The sequence below is a fragment of the Ischnura elegans genome, chromosome 12, assembly GCF_921293095.1.
Source record: "Ischnura elegans chromosome 12, ioIscEleg1.1, whole genome shotgun sequence".
NCBI classification, from domain to species: Eukaryota; Metazoa; Arthropoda; class Insecta; order Odonata; family Coenagrionidae; genus Ischnura; species Ischnura elegans.
In genome coordinates this window covers 9,232,045-9,249,757 of record NC_060257.1, presented here as the reverse complement: position 1 = coordinate 9,249,757, position 17,713 = coordinate 9,232,045, and the positions used below count along the sequence as shown (strand labels likewise).

At 43.0% G+C, this 17,713-nt stretch overlaps 1 protein-coding gene across 1 annotated transcript in view; it reads right to left on the bottom strand.

Moving 5' to 3' along the window:
* Positions 1 to 1,487: 1,487 nt before the first annotated feature.
* LOC124169547 (uncharacterized protein K02A2.6-like) overlaps positions 1,488 to 17,713 on the bottom strand; it is a 54,428-nt gene continuing 38,202 nt past the window's right edge. Inside the window, exons 4-5 of the mRNA XM_046548189.1 lie at positions 9,722 to 9,807; positions 1,488 to 4,600 (exon numbers count right to left, since the gene is read on the bottom strand). Coding sequence (XP_046404145.1) covers positions 1,488 to 4,600; positions 9,722 to 9,807 — 3,199 coding nt within the window. The remainder of the gene's footprint in view (positions 4,601 to 9,721; positions 9,808 to 17,713) is intronic.

The window sequence follows — 17,713 nt, the reverse complement described above, 5'->3', positions numbered from 1 at the left end:
GAAATTTTTCTCGATTTTAAATGCAATTTTTTTATTTCTTTTGATGTTGAATGGAGAAACTGAAGGTATTTTTGCGAGCTAATGTATCCATTTGACTTATTCAAAATAGTTTTTAAAGCAATCTACGACCCATGCAAGTTCCTCATTACGCGTAGATGCGGGCAAAGACTTTCTTATTTATTTATAGCAGCAGGTCATAATTCCCTAACATTGAGTCCTTCGGTGCACTATGTGTCCGGTCTCAAGGTTCTCTGCTTCTAACTTTTCTCATTCTTGCAATTTTAATGCACACTTCACAAGTATACTTTATATAGCATGATACACAAATTATTAAATTATAATATTGGTCGTCCCACCTTTAAAACACAGTTTAGACATAATTATATAAATTAACACCAATACACTCTAAATTTTTATAAAATTATATAATATTTTAAGGTATATCTTAAAAATTAACTATGCTTCAGAAATCATGCATAAGTAAAAATAGCGTTTACATGATTTAGTACGTAAAAACGCGTAATTATTATATAATTAAAAAAAATAATTTACCGTATCATATTTTTGAAGTGTGTTTCCTCTGCTGTATTTTGACCTCATATAATTTGTCCCTTAGCCATACAATGTCTTTGGTAATTGATTAAACGTTTTGGTAACTATCACTTTCATTTTATTTCCACTACTTTCATTAAAATATCTTGGAACTTCATATGTGTGTATATTTTGTGTACCTTCCTTAATTTTTTTGTCGTCTTCGTCAAATGCTGTTTTCGATATCGAGATTAAAAATAACCTGAATTGGGTACTCTCGGCACAATCTTTGCGAAGAGTAATGGCTTATGTGGTAATCAAGCTATCTACCTAATTTTCACTCAAATTGGTCCGCTAGGAGTACATTAGAGTTATGATTCTTGGGCAAGACTGATCTCCTCCCTCGGATTCTCCGGGTTGTGTTGTTGCCGTAAAAATAAGTAAACTCCGATCCGGGTTTCGGCCTTTTTATTCAGTAGCCACCAAGCAACTTTACACTGTCTGGTTTTACAGCAAAATAACCCCCGTCTGCCGCAAGACACTGCCTTTTATATCCGTCGCTCCCGCAGCTCCGCGACCTCGGCGCCCGCTGTCTATCCGGGGTTGTCATTAAATGGGGCCTCCGCGACGAACCCGCCACATCTCTCCTTCTGAAAAAACACTGAATAAAACAGGGAAAGGAACAGGGAAACGGGTCTAAGGAGTGTATCGTTGAGGGGGACGCACAAGTCGTCCGTATCTCGTCCTGAATACTCCCGTCTCTGGTGGGCTGTGGCTCTTCGCTGTAGACTCGAGGTCTGGAAAAAATGCTTCATAATCACTCGAAGTACTCGGCTGCCGTTCAGCTAATGTCAGCGCCACCCGATTCCTCCTGATGACTCCACTACCCGTCTCAATGAGATAGGACCGGGGATGGCCCGACTCTCCGACAACCGTTCCATACTCCCGACGATCTCTCACCCAAACGGTGGCTCCCGCAGGCAATAGGGGTAGTTCTTTCGTCCGGTGTCGTCGGTCGTAATCCTCTTCTGTCTCTCCGCGATGACCTTATTCTTATCCCGTAGGACCGTGAGGCTGGGCCATTTGGGATTCAACTTCGTAGGATGAAATGGCAAAGTCGTTCTCAGCTTACGTCCCATTAGTAGTTCCGCTGGGGAATACCCCGACTCCATGGGTGATGCACGGTATGCAAGAAACCCCAACCACGGGTCTCTTTCTTTCGCCAGTATGTTTTTTACCGTTTTCACCGCTGCTTCCGCTAGTCCATTACTCTTTGGGTAGTATGGACTGCTAGTTACGACCTCCATTCCGTATTTGTTCGCGAATTCCTGGAACTCTCTTCCTCCAAACGGTGGCCCATTGTCCGTTCGGACTACTTGTGGGATTCCGTGACGTGCGAATATTGATTTTATTTTCGCTATCACGTTCGTGGCCCGCGTATTTTCCAAATACGCGACTTCAGGGTATTTTGAAAAGTAGTCTACGATGACTAAGTACTCACGCCCTCTGCTATGAAAAATATCCATTCCCACCATCTGCCAGGGCCGTGCCGGTGTCTCCGTAGGTCTCAACGGCTCTACTCGCGATGGACGACGTTCGAGACATTCCGGGCACTTGCTTATCATTTCCAGTATTTGATGGGATGCTCCTGGCCACCACACCGACTGCTGCATCCGCCTCCGGCACTTTGAAATACCTAGATGACCTTCGTGGATACGGCTCAATATCTCTTTCCTCCATGATTCCGGGATGTAAACCCTGGTCCCCTTGACTAGTAGCCCGTCAAGGAGGGAAAGATTTGCTCGTTCGTGGTAGAAGCTGGTATCCTCCAACAGCAGTTTCTCTTTACGTGGCCAGCCTTCTTTCACATACTTAGTTATTCGTCGAGTTCTTTCATCTTCTCGTTGCGCTTTCAACACTTCCTTCATGAGTTTGTCGCTCATTGGTAAATCCGCTTTCACAGCTTCGACGTACAATTCCACGTCTTCATCGGTGAGAATATCGCCTTCTTTTGGGGTTTTGGAGATTGGTGATCGTGAGAGAGCATCTGGCGTACACAATTTCTTTCCGGGAACATAAATTACCTCATAGTCGAAACGCATGAGGCGCATACGGAAACGCTGCACTCTGGCGGACAATTCGCTGAGGGGTTTTGTTCCCAATAGTGCCACGAGTGGTTTATGATCCGTACATAGAAGAAATTTCTTGCCTACTAAATAATTTGCTAATTTTTCACACGCCCAGGTAAGCGCTAATACCTCCTTTTCCAATTGGGCGTAGCGTCTTTCGGTATCTGTCAACGTCCGTGACGCAAAACATACCGCTCTCCAATCACCATCTGACTGCCGCTGCTCTAGTGTAGCTCCCAATCCATATGACGATGAGTCGGCTAATACTCTTGTCGGTCGATTTGTCTCGTACATGGCTAATGATGGGGCACTAGTTAATCTTTGCTTGATTTCTTGGAAAGCTTTGGTGTGCGTAGCAGCCCATGGCAAAGGCTCTTTTTCCCTCATCAGCTCTCTCAACGGTTGGGTAACATCCGCCAAGTGAGGGAGAAATTTCAGATGATAATGCACAATTCCAAGAAATCGACGTATCTCTGCTACCGTTTCCGGCTGCGGCAATTTCTCTATTGCCGTAATTTTTTCAGGATCTGGCTTGATTCCATCCTCGGCCGATATGACATGACCTAAGAATTTTGTCTCTGCGACCCGAAATCGGCATTTCTCGCGATTCAACGTGATCCCATTTTCTCTAAGACGCTGGAGGACGGCGTTCAATCTCACGTCGTGCTCCGGCTGCGTCGCTGCAAATACGAGTATGTCATCCATAACGTTGACTACTCCCTTTAACCCCGTAAATGCTTCAGACATTCGTCTTTGAAAATGCTCTCCAGCTGAAGATAATCCCATCGGCATCCGGTTAAAACAATACCTTCCAAAAGGGGTAATGAAAGTAGTCAGCGGACGGCATTCCCTCTCTAGTGGTATTTGGTAGTATCCTCTGCAAGCATCCAATTTTGTGAAAATTTTCGCTTCTGAAGCCTTCAAGAGTGTTAGACATTCATCCACGGTTGGCAGTTCGTGCTGTTCTTTCCGAATGCATTTATTTAATTTAGTGAAATCTACACATATTCGAACTCCTCCGTCTGCTTTAGGCACTACTACCATGGGCGCGCACCACTCCGTCGGCTCTTCTACCGCCGTTATTATTCCTTCCCCCACCATTTTCTTGATTTCTTTCTCAACCTTATCTCTCAATGGCAAGGGCACTCTTCTCGGCGTAGATACCGCATAGGGCACGGCTTCATCCTTGTTGCGAATGACGTAAGGTTTCGGCATTCTTCCTAGCCCACGAAAAAGTTCCTGGTAATTTTCTTCCGGATGGCCAGTTGTTATTTCTCGCAGCCAAGTCAAAATTCCCAGGGATGATATAGCTGGACGTCCCAAGAGCGCATCTTCAACTCCATTCACCTCGAAAATCTCGTCCTCGTACACGCGATCCTTCCAACGTAGAAGTGACCGGAATTTTCCTTTGGCCTGCAATCTGCTTCGATTTGGGCCGCGGAGGAATGTTGTGGTGTTTTCGAGTTGTATTCCCTTCAACGTTTTAAATAATTCGGCGCCGATGACAGTGACATCCGCGCCTGTGTCGACTTTGAAGGGGATTTCTTGGTTACCGATGACGAGTGAGACCCTCCATGGTTCTTCTCCCGTCGAAATGCTTCCCAAAAAGAAATGGTCGTCTTCACCCGGTAGCCGCTTGTCAATTTCAGCAACCGCCTTCGTTCTGCAAACTGCTGCCCAATGTCCTTTCTTTTTACAAAGGGCGCACGCAGATTGACGCGCCGGACATCGTGCGAAAGCGTGCTGCGGCGTTTTCCCGCACCGTGGACATTTGCGACCACTCACCTTCATTTGGTCGGGTAGGGCGGCTGTTGACGTCGATGCCTTCTGGTGCCGTGGAGTCTTCTTCCACACCACGTCCACCTCAGATCCTCGTGCCGGCGAGTGGACTGTTTTATCTTCCCCTGAGTTACTCCTTATCAGCGTCTGTTGCCTGTGCACTAGGGCGGATCGGAAAAATCGATTTTTTTCAAATCCATCTGGCCCAATGAAAAAAAGTTGTGGGACCGATCAAAAATAAGGCCTGAAAAATTTGAGACCTCTAGGTGAACCCCTGACCCTCGCTCAAATGCAATTAAGGGGGGGAAGGTCAAAATTCGAAAAATGTAATATATTATGATCATTTCCTACAGATTTTGCCGAGTTACTGCCCTTGTAGGGCAAAAATTTCGTGCATTTTGACGTATCTGCCACCGTTTAGCCACAAAATGCCTAATTTGAGTCCGCGCCCGCGAAGAAAATATTCCAACGCCCACGCAGCGTCGCGGATACAAGAGCCGCAGGCCGATCCCTTCCCCTCCCCGCTCGATTCTCCCCCTCCCACGCCTACAATACATCAAAACTCATCCCGCGTGTGCTGCTAGGAGGTCGTTTATCCTTGATAATATAAATCGGAAGATGGTAGAAGGTAATAAAGGAAGCGTAGTGAGACGACCCTTCGCTTATTAGGCGCCTCGTCGGAGTTAAACAAATCGATGTTACCAACTTTTAGAGAAGCGATGGAATACTTTTAGATCCGAGAACGCAGGAAAGGAGCCTACGGTCTATGAAAAGTCCTCTTAAGTGGCTATAAAGGAGTGCGAACTTTGGATATGCGCTTCAATTTCGGCATTGTCCGACAGATGTAGCAAAATGGATTTTGTGCGAAGGTCGCTCGCGTCCCCTCCCCGCACGCCTCTTCCACGCCCCAAATGCACCAAAATTCACACCAAGTACGTCTTTCTTCGTTACTCTAACTAATATTTAATGTTTCAGTATCGTCTGTGGAGGAACAATCACGAAAGAATTACTCAATTATCTGCTTTCCAATCTGTATTTCTTATGTCAGTGTCATTCCTCGTCTTTCGCTGTTGTCAACATAGTTTTGGTGAGTTTCTTCACGAATCTCTCGTCCGTTTGTATAATAGAAAGAAATATTTATCTTCAAATTTGAACGTTCATCAATATATTTTTGAAAATCCACAGCACTAAAGTCAGATATAGCCGCAGGTACTGTGGTCTCTCTCCAATATGTCATCAGCGGGTAGTCCTTAAAGTCGATATTAAAATCCAGCAGTTAAAAAAATCTCGGATTGGCCGCCAAACGCATCCTTGCAACAACGCAAATTCGGTCACTATACTGCCCTCCCAATGCTTATGTCGCAAATCTAAGTCAATTTAGTGCAATTAGCAAATAGACCTCTGTGAGGGATGAAATATGATTTGATGCTTTCCCGGCGAATGGTGTGGGTAAACACTTCTCGGGATTCAACAAAATTTATCCCTGATGATCAGCACCGAGTCGGAGCTAGAAACGTTTGCCATAACCCGGTGGGAATCCCGAGAAGAGTTTACTCACACAGCAAGGGATGTTGTAATTATGCTTGTAGCAGAGGGATGATGCCTCCTTTTTGGGCGGCATTCACTTGGTACCTACCATCGCATTCAAATCCTTTGTAATTTTTTTTACATAATTTTCACTCGGAAAGGAATCGAGAGTCACAGATTTTGTAACTTTTGCTAATCATCCGACGGGGGATGCAAACCCCCAAAAGTGGGACCCTGTTTCTTCAACTAACACCACACATTCCCCTCTAAACTGGGATTGATAAGTCCTCTTGCCTTTTTTCATCAGACAAAAGTATATTCTTTCATTCCATCAAAATGTAGCCCATTGATACCTCTCTTTTCTTATTCACAATAATTAGCATCTTTTTCTGTCTACGTAAGTAATTCTGGTACACTACCTTGGATGTATCTTAAGAAGTTATGATTTTTGCGTCAGCTAAAGTTGCGGGGATGATCATTGCTGTTTCTTGGTTCTTGCATATACCTCTATCACATTTGACTGACGCATTTTCTCCGCAGAAGTTCCAGTTTGTGTTTAGTCCTGAATGTTTGTTTCATGAGGAACGTAGAGATAAAAATCGGATGATTTCTCTTAAGTTCAGTTTTCTTTGGATGAATTGATGAAGAAAATTTTTGATACTATATTCCCATACAAGAATTGACGATGTCGACTCAACGCTCTTCGACGATTCTCTTTTTTCCCCTCAGTTGTTGAGTTTCTTTAGGACTCAATCCAGCAGCCATCATATTCAGTTTCGTCCGCTGGTCTCTCAATATACTCCTTCATTAGGGGGAACTTTATGCTCCTTCTTGCACTTACACACAAAAATATCGCATAATTTCAAATGTTCATTCAAAAGTGTGTGAGTTTTTTACTTCAATAAAACCCTACTTTTGGCCTATTCACATTTTCTGTAAGTTTTAGTACTTCCCATGGTACCGCTAAATCCATTAAGTCACACACATAATAGGGTGGTTTCCTTCATCAAAGAAAACGAAAGGCATTGATTGCGATTCGTTACCCACCATTAGTGTATTCATAATATACAAATTATTTTGTTTTAGAAATACCGGGTTAGACGAATGGCAATGGTCCATTTTTATCCTCATTTGAAAAGGGCCAGATTGGCGCCCATGCGATGCCACTCCACGTGACGTCACAGGGACCTAGTTTCTATACGAGAAGATAGGAGTTATACGTCGTCTGATGTTACCAATGCATGCATGAGGCGCAGAGCTCAGGGAAACATGTCTTAACAATCACTTATTAAAACTGGCTAAGGTCGGAAAGTTTTCCTCGTTTGATAAGTTATTAATAATCCTTATTTAAGCCAAGCGCTACCAGCCAGCAGGGTACTAGGCTAGCCGCTAGCAGCCTGCGTCGTATCAGCGCTAAGCCTCGCCTCAAGGTCACCTCGCAGGGCGGGAGGGGGAACCAGAAATACGTCACGCGGAGAGACTTCCCGACATTCATACTTAAGCGTCGCGTTTTCGCGCGCTTGAACATTTTCACTTTTCATTTAATCGCGAAAAATAGATATCGTCATTTAAAAATCTAAAAGCGTGAAATACGTACTCCAGGAGTAATAATCTTTCGATTTAGGCAATAAAAAAATAATAGGAAACCACCCTATTGAAGGGAAGCGTCATCATAGTTCGCACACCTTTATAGCCACTTAAGAGGACTTTTCATAGACCGTAGGCTCCTTTCCTGCGTTCTCGGATCTAAAAGTATTCCATCGCTTCTCTAAAAGTTGGTAACATCGATTTGTTTAACTCCGACGAGGCGCCTAATAAGCGAAGGGTCGTCTCACTACGCTTCCTTTATTACCTTCTACCATCTTCCGATTTATATTATCAAGGATAAACGACCTCCTAGCAGCACACGCGGGATGAGTTTTGATGTATTGTAGGCGTGGGAGGGGGAGAATCGAGCGGGGAGGGGAAGGGATCGGCCTGCGGCTCTTGTATCCGCGACGCTGCGTGGGCGTTGGAATATTTTCTTCGCGGGCGCGGACTCAAATTAGGCATTTTGTGGCTAAACGGTGGCAGATACGTCAAAATGCACGAAATTTTTGCCCTACAAGGGCAGTAACTCGGCAAAATCTGTAGGAAATGATCATAATATATTACATTTTTCGAATTTTGACCTTCCCCCCCTTAATTGCATTTGAGCGAGGGTCAGGGGTTCACCTAGAGGTCTCAAATTTTTCAGGCCTTATTTTTGATCGGTCCCACAACTTTTTTTCATTGGGCCAGATGGATTTGAAAAAAATCGATTTTTCCGATCCGCCCTACTGTGCACGTCTTCTGCTTGCCTCGCCTTTGTAACGGCTCTCTCCAGCGTAAGCTCCGGATCCAATTGTAGGGCTTCGGACAACTTGGCGTTCCGTAAACCAACTACCAGACGGTCCCTCACCAATTCTTCACGCAGGGTGCCAAATTTACAGTTTTTAGCGAGAATATGCAGATTACGAACGAATTCTTCCACCGTTTCGGTCTCTCCTTGCAGTCGCTTGTTGAAACGGGCACGTTCGTAAATTATATTTACCTTCGGGACAAAATGCTCTTCAAACTTTCCAAACACGATACTGTACTTCTTTTCTTCTTCCGCCGATAGGTTGAAGGATGATAGTATATCGTCCGCGTCGTCACCCATTGCATAAATCAATGCGTCGACTTGCTCATCTTCTGGCTTTTTGGCGAGTCCAGAAGCTCGTCTGTACCTCTCAAACCGTCGACTCCATCTTGGCCAATCTTCCGCCACGAAGGAAAACTGCTGGGGTATGGACCAGGTAGGACCTCCTATCCCTTCGACTTGCTTATTCGACATAATAACACACCTGATACCATGTGTTGTTGCCGTAAAAATAAGTAAACTCCGATCCGGGTTTCGGCCTTTTTATTCAGTAGCCACCAAGCAACTTTACACTGTCTGGTTTTACAGCAAAATAACCCCCGTCTGCCGCAAGACACTGCCTTTTATATCCGTCGCTCCCGCAGCTCCGCGACCTCGGCGCCCGCTGTCTATCCGGGGTTGTCATTAAATGGGGCCTCCGCGACGAACCCGCCACACGGGTCATTCGTTTAAAGAAGCGATAACTATCGAGAGTCATAGCAACATATTTGTTTACAAAAACGTTCACTGAAAAATCGTTTGAATAAAATATTACTAATAAAAGAAGATGGAGCTACTACAAAAAGGGAAGACACATGAGGTGGGACATTTACAATGTAATTTTTTTTTAATTCAAATTCCTGATGGCATGTTCTCATACAGTGTTAACATTTCCTTGCTGGAAAATTTGTTGCTGTCATCAATTTAAACTCGATATTTCATTATTTCAGGAATTAACTTTGTGAAACTACACTACATCTACACAATACCCCGCAAGCCGCCTAAAAGGCGTGTGGTACGGGGTGTTAGGACACCAGCCATATAAACATAAAAAATTAAGTGCTCTAACGAAGTTGGGACTAGCGTTTATTAAAGTCCTTTATGGTTCGGGGGAAAAACGAATCCCCATATCTATCCCCATATATTCTCTTAATTTATCGCTTCTATCGGGCCTGGAAATATAGTGTGGCTTTAATATTATGTTCTCTGCGTTGCTCCTAAAGATATCCATTCTCAATTGACGAAATGACCTCGAGTGAATGATGCGTGCAGTTTTTTAAGGAATCACAGCATCCGACCGACCGCCACCCCCCCTCCGTGCGTTCTAGAACTTTACACTGGTGCGTCATTCTTTCCTGAAAAGCGCACACGCACCGACTGTCAAAAATGCATTCCCCACTATCAGCACAATCAGCTCCGTACCTACAGGCATAATGGAAAGTTCAAGAGACTCATGCATTAACCAAAAAAGGGAAATAAGAAGGACCGGGTCGGAATGAAGACTAGCCAGCCATCAAACAAAGAGGATGCATAAATCGGGAATGGAATCGTCAAAAACAGTAGACACACATAAAATACAGTGTGTGCATGCGATGAAAATTCAATCGGCTAGCAAAATTGCCACGCATCAAGAAAGAGTGTGCGAATTTAATCGGCTCGAAAAATAAGTCGTGATATAACAATATTGAATTTTAAATTCTTAATAAACATCGAAATAAATATTAATATCACAACAAAAGTGTTAGAATATTGCATTGCCATTTGGATCTGAGTTTTTCTGAATCGACATCTACAGAATACCCTGCGAACTACCTCAAGGGTATTTGGCAGGGGGTGATCAATCACCAGCATGAAGCATGCAATTGGACTCCCACATGCACACCACACGGTCCAAAAAACGTCACATGTACTTACAAATTGTACTTTTTCTTCGTCTGACGCGAGAAGCGAAATAAGGTACCGTTTTTTCCTTAATCCTATAGCACGTTCTACCATGTCTACATCGACATCTTCATAATACCCTGCGAGCTACCTCTAGGGTGTTTGGCAGGGGGTGATCAATCACCAGCATGCAGCATGCAATTGGACTCCCACATGCACACACAGCTAATCAGAGAGTTGGTTAAAAAGGCTGCAAAATCTTGAGCACTTAAAAGTGGACGTCAATCGAAAGGATAGGCATTACGGTTTATTATTCTCCCGAACAATAAAGGACTTTTATTTTCGAACGGCTGTTGTCTAACAACCCCCGCAGCACGACTAATGAGGTGGCTTGCGGGATAGTATTTTGATGAAGCTAGAGTTGTAGATATGCTGTCACGCCAGTGGCGCCGACTCCATGGGGCCTGAGGGGGCCCGAGCCCCCTCAAAGATTCGTTTGGGGGGGGCGGAGCCCCCTCAATAATTCAAGAAAATAATTAAGTTATATTATGGTTTGTGAAATCACAAAAATATATTGGTAATTTTTATTTCCCATGTTTGACAATAGTTACCTTTTTAAATAAATTCAACAATGTGTGTTGAAACAAATAATTATAAGGTTAAGCAGGTTAACCCATTATAGCCCAATGTTGCTTCAAAGCAACGTCAAAAATATATAAATTTTCAGCGCCATTTAGGAATTATCTGAACAACGTATTATTTTGTGGTGTAAATTTTGATGACGAAATATTTATCTGTCTCGACAATTATGATCGAGTGCAAAATTTTCATCTATTCAGAATAAAAAATCTTGAAATTTGATTTCTACCTTAAGCAGCTCTAGGTTATAAAGAGTTAGCCGAATGAAGTGGTGTGAATCATGGTAGTGTTTCGGTGCTGCGACACACTTTGAATTTAACCTCTTCCCGGGGCGAGACCTCCGATATGGGCCCCCCCAAGGTTTTTTATAAGTCGGCGCCCCTGCTGTCACCACGTTATAAGGAGAAATTATTCCCCGAATGGTACAATTCCACAAAGGGCAATCGAGAAATTTTATTTTTTACAGAATTTATGTCATTAAGTACCTTTTTTTTTAAATGAAATATTTCATGCATCAGCATCAATGTGACCCTCCCGACCGTTTGAGGTAAATATGATATTTCATAGAAATTAGTGATTTGAATAAATGGTCCTGCTTATTAGCCCATGTATCTATTATAAAATGACAAAAATTTGCGAAATAAAATGACTCTGAGACAAAACGTTTTCAAATGTCATATTCATCTCAAATCGATAAAGGAACACATTGTTACCCCTATTTCTAATCGATATCCCATATTTTTACCAAGTTATTATGCTGAATATCGAGTTAAAATCTTTCTGTAACCCAGAAATTTTAATATATTTAAGTATACCGGGACAAGCCACGGTTATAACTTTTTACGGAGTCACCCGCAATGCACAAATTGTGCAAAAAATCCGCAGAGGAAAAATCATTCGCCTTGACCGGGATTCGAACCCGGATCCCTCGATTTCCGGCCGAGTACTTTAGCCAGTTAAGCTACCGATGCGTCATTCTCCCCTGTGGAAATTCGTGGACTACACCGGACAAGGTGGTATGGACTGCCGAGCATATTATGCGACTAGCAGTCCAGGTCGTGCGCACGGCGCGGCGCCACAGCCGAAGAGCAAAGCCCGAACTTTGAACACGAGAGGTGTTCGCTCTAGACTTATTTAAGTATACCGGGACTAGCCACGGTAATAACTTTTTACGGAGTCACCCACAATGCATACGGAAATCGTGGGATCCGGGTTCGAATCCCGGTCAAGGCGAATGAATTTTCCTCTGTGGATTTTTCGCACAATTTTAATATACCCATCTTACATGGGATGTACCGTCTTTTTATCATCTTAACGAAAGTATTTAATTTCTCCTATGTCAAATCTCGATCGAGCTCAGTATGAGATGGAGACGACAAGAAACAGGTGGGCTGTTTACATGTTTTCGCCTGCATCATCGAGTAGCTGGAATGAATTACTTCTTACGAAACACGGTGGTCTGTCCTCAAAAAGGTTGCGGATCTTGAGGGCTCCTTGGAGCGGACGAAAATCGTATCTTATTCCCCGAACACGCCCAACACCCCACAAAGAACGTTAATGGCCTGTAACCAAGAAAAGAAAGAGAGGTTAGAGGTGGAGGAATAAACAATGCGTAAACGACTCCAAAATGAGGAAACTTTTCCATTTCATCACACCTGCCCTTTATCCTCAAACTGAGGTGGAAAAACCTCCGACGGAAAACACCCAATTCTTTTGTGATAAACTTTAAGTGTGAAACGTGTGCATTAAATTATGATTCCTTGAAAAAAAAATGGGAACAAATGAGCTCGCAAAGTCAAGCATGAAGGCGAGAGGAGTTTGCATGCGAAGGAGTGGATGACGAAATGAAGGAAAAAATTAGTAACAGAGAAGTGAGAGTACCAATTATGACCCCACTGGGTTGTTTACCGTCGTTTGATTAAGTAGCTTTATTGGTACGGGTGGAAACGACCATGAACTTGGGGCCGGTGACGCGGAGGAAGAATATTCGGTCCCGGCATTGCGTCATTCTACCTTTTCCTCGTCTGACGCGTGAAGCGAAATAAGGTGCCGTTTTTTCCTTAGTCCTATAGCACGCTCTACCATGTATATGCGTTTTTTTATTTCAGAACACTCGTTAATTGCAACGTATCTCTTTTCTTCGAAGTTTCTAGTTAATGTTACCGTCCAAAATCAGAAAATTTGGCAAAAATGTTTTATACGAAATTAAATTTAAACATGGTGAACCAAGAAGGATTTGGTGCTTTCCTGGCGAATGCTGTTGATAAAATCTTCACGGGAAATCAGCCGGGTAAGGATGGACATTGCTGCCAACATTTCAATGGCATTCTCTGCCATCGTCTTCAGGGCGAATGATGGACCTGGTTAGTGCCGGGATTATATACACACTTGGGGCGGTCAAGTCGTTTAGGCGCTCAAGACCAATCGCAGATGACTTGACCGCCCCAACGGTGTATATAAGCCCGGCACTAACGAGTCTATATATTTTTGATGTGAGGTTTCCGCGGCGTGTCTTCATATGAGTCTCGGCTTCCGGGCGTTCCTCCGCGTTTAGATGTCCATAAGTGACGACAGTTTCTCCAGCCATCCTGCTGGCGTCTTCAGGTCAGAAGTAGCGATGCAAAAAATAAAAATGACCAATCAGAGCCCACCTGAATTTCCAACCAATCAAAATCGGCCTCTAATCCCCGAGCCACCTATATAAGACGGCCAAATATTATGCACCGCTACTTCTGACCTGAAGACGCCAGCAGGATGGCTGGAGAAACTGTCGTCACTTATGGACATCTAAACGCGGAGGAACGCCCGGAAGCCAAGACTCATATGAGTCTATATATTGTTAAGTTACCACCGTAATTTACCTTGGCACGTTGGTAACTACTGTTTTTGAGTTTATTGTATATAGTTTATTGAACCGTGGTGTCCTGACGGTGGTTTCACGGGTTTCCCACCTCCTTAGGGCGAATGCAGGGCCGACACCACTCCCGTACCAGTTATTCATTCCCAGTTACGCTGAAGAGGCGCAAGCCTATAGCAGCTTCACGAGGTTTTGTTATTGTTGTCATTTCAAATTATGTGTATCTGTTTTGCTCGTGAATAAACGTATTTTGAACTTGAACTTGAAGTCTATCATTCGCCCTGAAGACGATGGCAGAGTGGGCCATTGAAAGGTTGGCAGCAATGTCCATCCTTACCCGGCTGATTTCCCGTGAAGACTTCATCAACATGGTGAACCAACTTTTCGTATATTTCAGCGGAGTGAAAAAGGATAAAAAAAGGTTATAGTGCAAATTTTGACTGTCGATGAAACAATTTCGTAGTAAAAAAACTATTTAATTTATAAAGCTAACGTGGTTACAGTTACATACCAATGAAATAATTTCCATCCTGAACATTCGCGTAATATTTTGCGACTTAGGTAGCTTCTCTGATCAAATAAAGCCCCTCTTGAAAAGTTTCCATTGAGCTGATCGAGTGCTCGTGAAGGATTTCCGGTTGAGAGGCTGGGGTTGGCCACTGCCGCGAATTATGTCGTTCCAACCAGCCAACCCAGTAATTTTTCTCTTACTTTATACGTGGTCCCTAACGCCAAGGCCATCGGAGACTCCAGTTTCATGTTCCATGCCGTAAAACCCGCAGCAATGAACTTCTACGCCTACAAAAATGTTGTCCTTCACTCTCCTTGAGGTCCCTTTTTCAATGACTTCCGAAGTAATAAAACGTGCTTGCTCAAACCCCCTTCTTTCACTTGACATTTCCTTTACCTATCATTCTCTTACCTCCCTCATCAAAATATTTTTACCTTCATAATATGCCTGGCTTAAACTCCATAGTTGTTGAATAGTCAGGAAACCACTGTTGTTATTTCTTCTTGCGTGTGTGTAATGTAGTTGTTCATATATATGCTTTTAATTTAATCATCGTTAAAGCCCTTGTTTTAGATTTTTTAGCATACAAAATAATGCCATCCTGAGTATAAATAAATATTTAATAAATAGTCGTATTCTTTTTAACTATGCAGGGCATAAAAACTGTGTCACAAAACTTTAACCCTAGAAAGCTGATTCCATTAGGAACAAAAATTACCAATGATATTTATGTCGAAACGCACCATTTTTAAACTACAGTAACTTTGAGCAAAGCGCTCCGATTAGCCGCGAGTTTACCCTGTTTTATAATTATTGATTATTCCCGGCGAACAATTGCAGTGAAGTTTTCTCGGGTTTCGCACAAGGTCAGGTCCTCCATTTCTCCTTCCAACGTTTCGACGGACAACTCATACATCGTCATCAGGGATTCAGGAATCCAATACCAAATCCTCAAAGCCTCGGGGTATATATACAGAATTCTGTGGGTGAGGGCGGTTCAGCGCCTCCTGATTGGCTACCAGTCCCACGCATTTTTAAGAGGTGGTCCCATATATGGCTTAAATTATAGCCACAGTCTCTGTTGATATTATTGATGTTTTTTTCGAATCTGAATGGATTCTTTTATCAAGCGGACCCAGTATCCATGAGATCGACACAGAAGCTTCGCTTCTTCCCAGTGAATCATATGATTCTCGAGGATGCTGTGCTCAGCATCTGCCGATTTTTTCCATTTGTCCTAACCGTTGGTGTCTACGATGTTCTTTCAACCTGGTCTCAATAGTGAGGCCCGTCTCTCCAATGTAGGTTTGTCTTGCCCCGGTTTTGCCCGATGCATTGGCTGCATCGCGATCTCCGGCAGGCAGTGCATTCGAAGGCATGAGTTGCCCTGAACTCTTCGTTCTAGATAAGTCTTCTTCTCCTCCCTAGATCAGTTAACATTTTACCCTATCACACGGATTTTACCATCCCCTCCCCGATCAACTCTCCCTCCATCCATACCTTCTATCTACTCCGCATTTTATCTAAAATCTGACTCTCCTCAACCACCATGTCCGGCAATTCGTATTTCTTCCTCCTCTCCGTCCAATTCACCTTCTCCATTCTTCTCCACAACCATATCTTGAACGCTCAAATTTTGCAGAGCGAAAATCATTTTCCCTGGACAGGATTTGACATCAGGTCGACCAAATTCGCCATCTAAATTAAACATAATAACACCGATAAAACTAACACTAGCTAGAATGAGGAATTGCATGTTTTATTGTTCTAACCTTTATTGAATTTACGATACGAATAACTCACAGTTTTCAAGTTTTTTCAATGCATGAATGTGCACGAATTTTTTTGGTAACGTGCAATATTTCAAATGATTCTGTGGTGTGTACATCTACTGAAGGGAGTTTCCTCGCTTACCTAATACTTCCTCGTTATTCTTCCTCTCGATCCAATTTTCAACATCCCAATTTTCCTCCATACTCACTCAATAATCCCAAGTTGTGATTATGGCATATGGAAAATTATTTCCGTATGGGCTAGGGACCAATCATCCACGATTCTGTGAACCGATGGACCGTTTGAAATTGCCGTCCCTGTGATTCACCCCAACCAGCTAGTTTACATGAACTGCGAATTTTTCCCGCATACGTTTGCGTTGGCGAAGTTAAGTGTGATTCCTGATAAAAAGGGATATTGTACCTAAAAATTTGGCATTCGTGCAATAAAACATAATATACATTCATAAACTGAAATTTTATTATTGGCAATTATTTTTTTATAATATCTTTTTGCAAAATACAAAATTGGTTTTTATTTTTATTTTCTTTTCCAGATGAATTATCAAAGGCGAAATTCAAGATATTTTCTCATGTTATTTTCTATTTTTTTCAAAGATAAAAAAAGTATTCACATATCTAAGGCTATGAGGAGGATAGGCCCATAGAATGACTAAGGATAGGCTCGTAGAGGAGTGATTTGTTGAGGCAGCGTAATTTAGTTGGAATACTTGGGTAACTGTCCCAAATGTCTGTAGGAAGTGTATTATTAGTGCCCTTCATCCTGGATTTGAAATTATTAACCAGAGGGGAAATGAAATCGTTAAAAGTTGGGAAATTGAGGGCGTTGAATTGTGGGGACCGATATTCGGTAAAAGTTCTCGTATCTCGAAGAAAAATTTCTCGGGATTCCCACCGGGTGTGGTACTGAGTTAATTCTACCTCTCCTAGTACCATACCCGGTGGGAATCCCGAGAAATTTTTCTTCAATATATACGCCGGGAAAACCTAAAATTTTTCTCGTATCTCGTTTTAAATCGCGTACGAAAAGAGCACGAATACTTACGACAGGGTGAACTGCGTAATTTACGGGCCATATGAATAGCCTTGTGGTACACCTCCATGACCACATAATTCTTCATTCCACGCTTATGATGACTGTGTAACATTTTCCATTAAACACGTCCTGTTTTGTTTTTCTGAAAGATCCCCAGACACCCTTAGGATACGCAATCTTCCCAAGCCCTTGAGGCCAATGTGCCAATCAACGTAATGGAGAACATCTCCAAGTACACCCAGGCAGTTTTGTAACGTTTTTTTCTCTATAAGGTATCGAGGCTGATAAACAGCTCAATTGTCTTCTTAAATTGTGCACCCGGCTCAGTCACGCTTTTGAAAAAACTCAAGAGATATAAGCACAAGTTTGATGACTACCATTCCTGCACCACGACCCAGCGCAAGTCAGTGCAATGTGGGGTTATTTAACTTTTTCCCCTGCAACGAAAACTGACTGATTATACGGCAATGTGGTAATGCCATTATTGAAGAATTTCTTGCCTTTGCCCTTGCCCTTCCACTTTGAGCGCATCTCAAATTGTAATTGCCGTCGTGAGGGAGTGGCAAAAGCATTGTCAGTGATGAGATTTTAGTCTCAAGGCTGATTTTTTT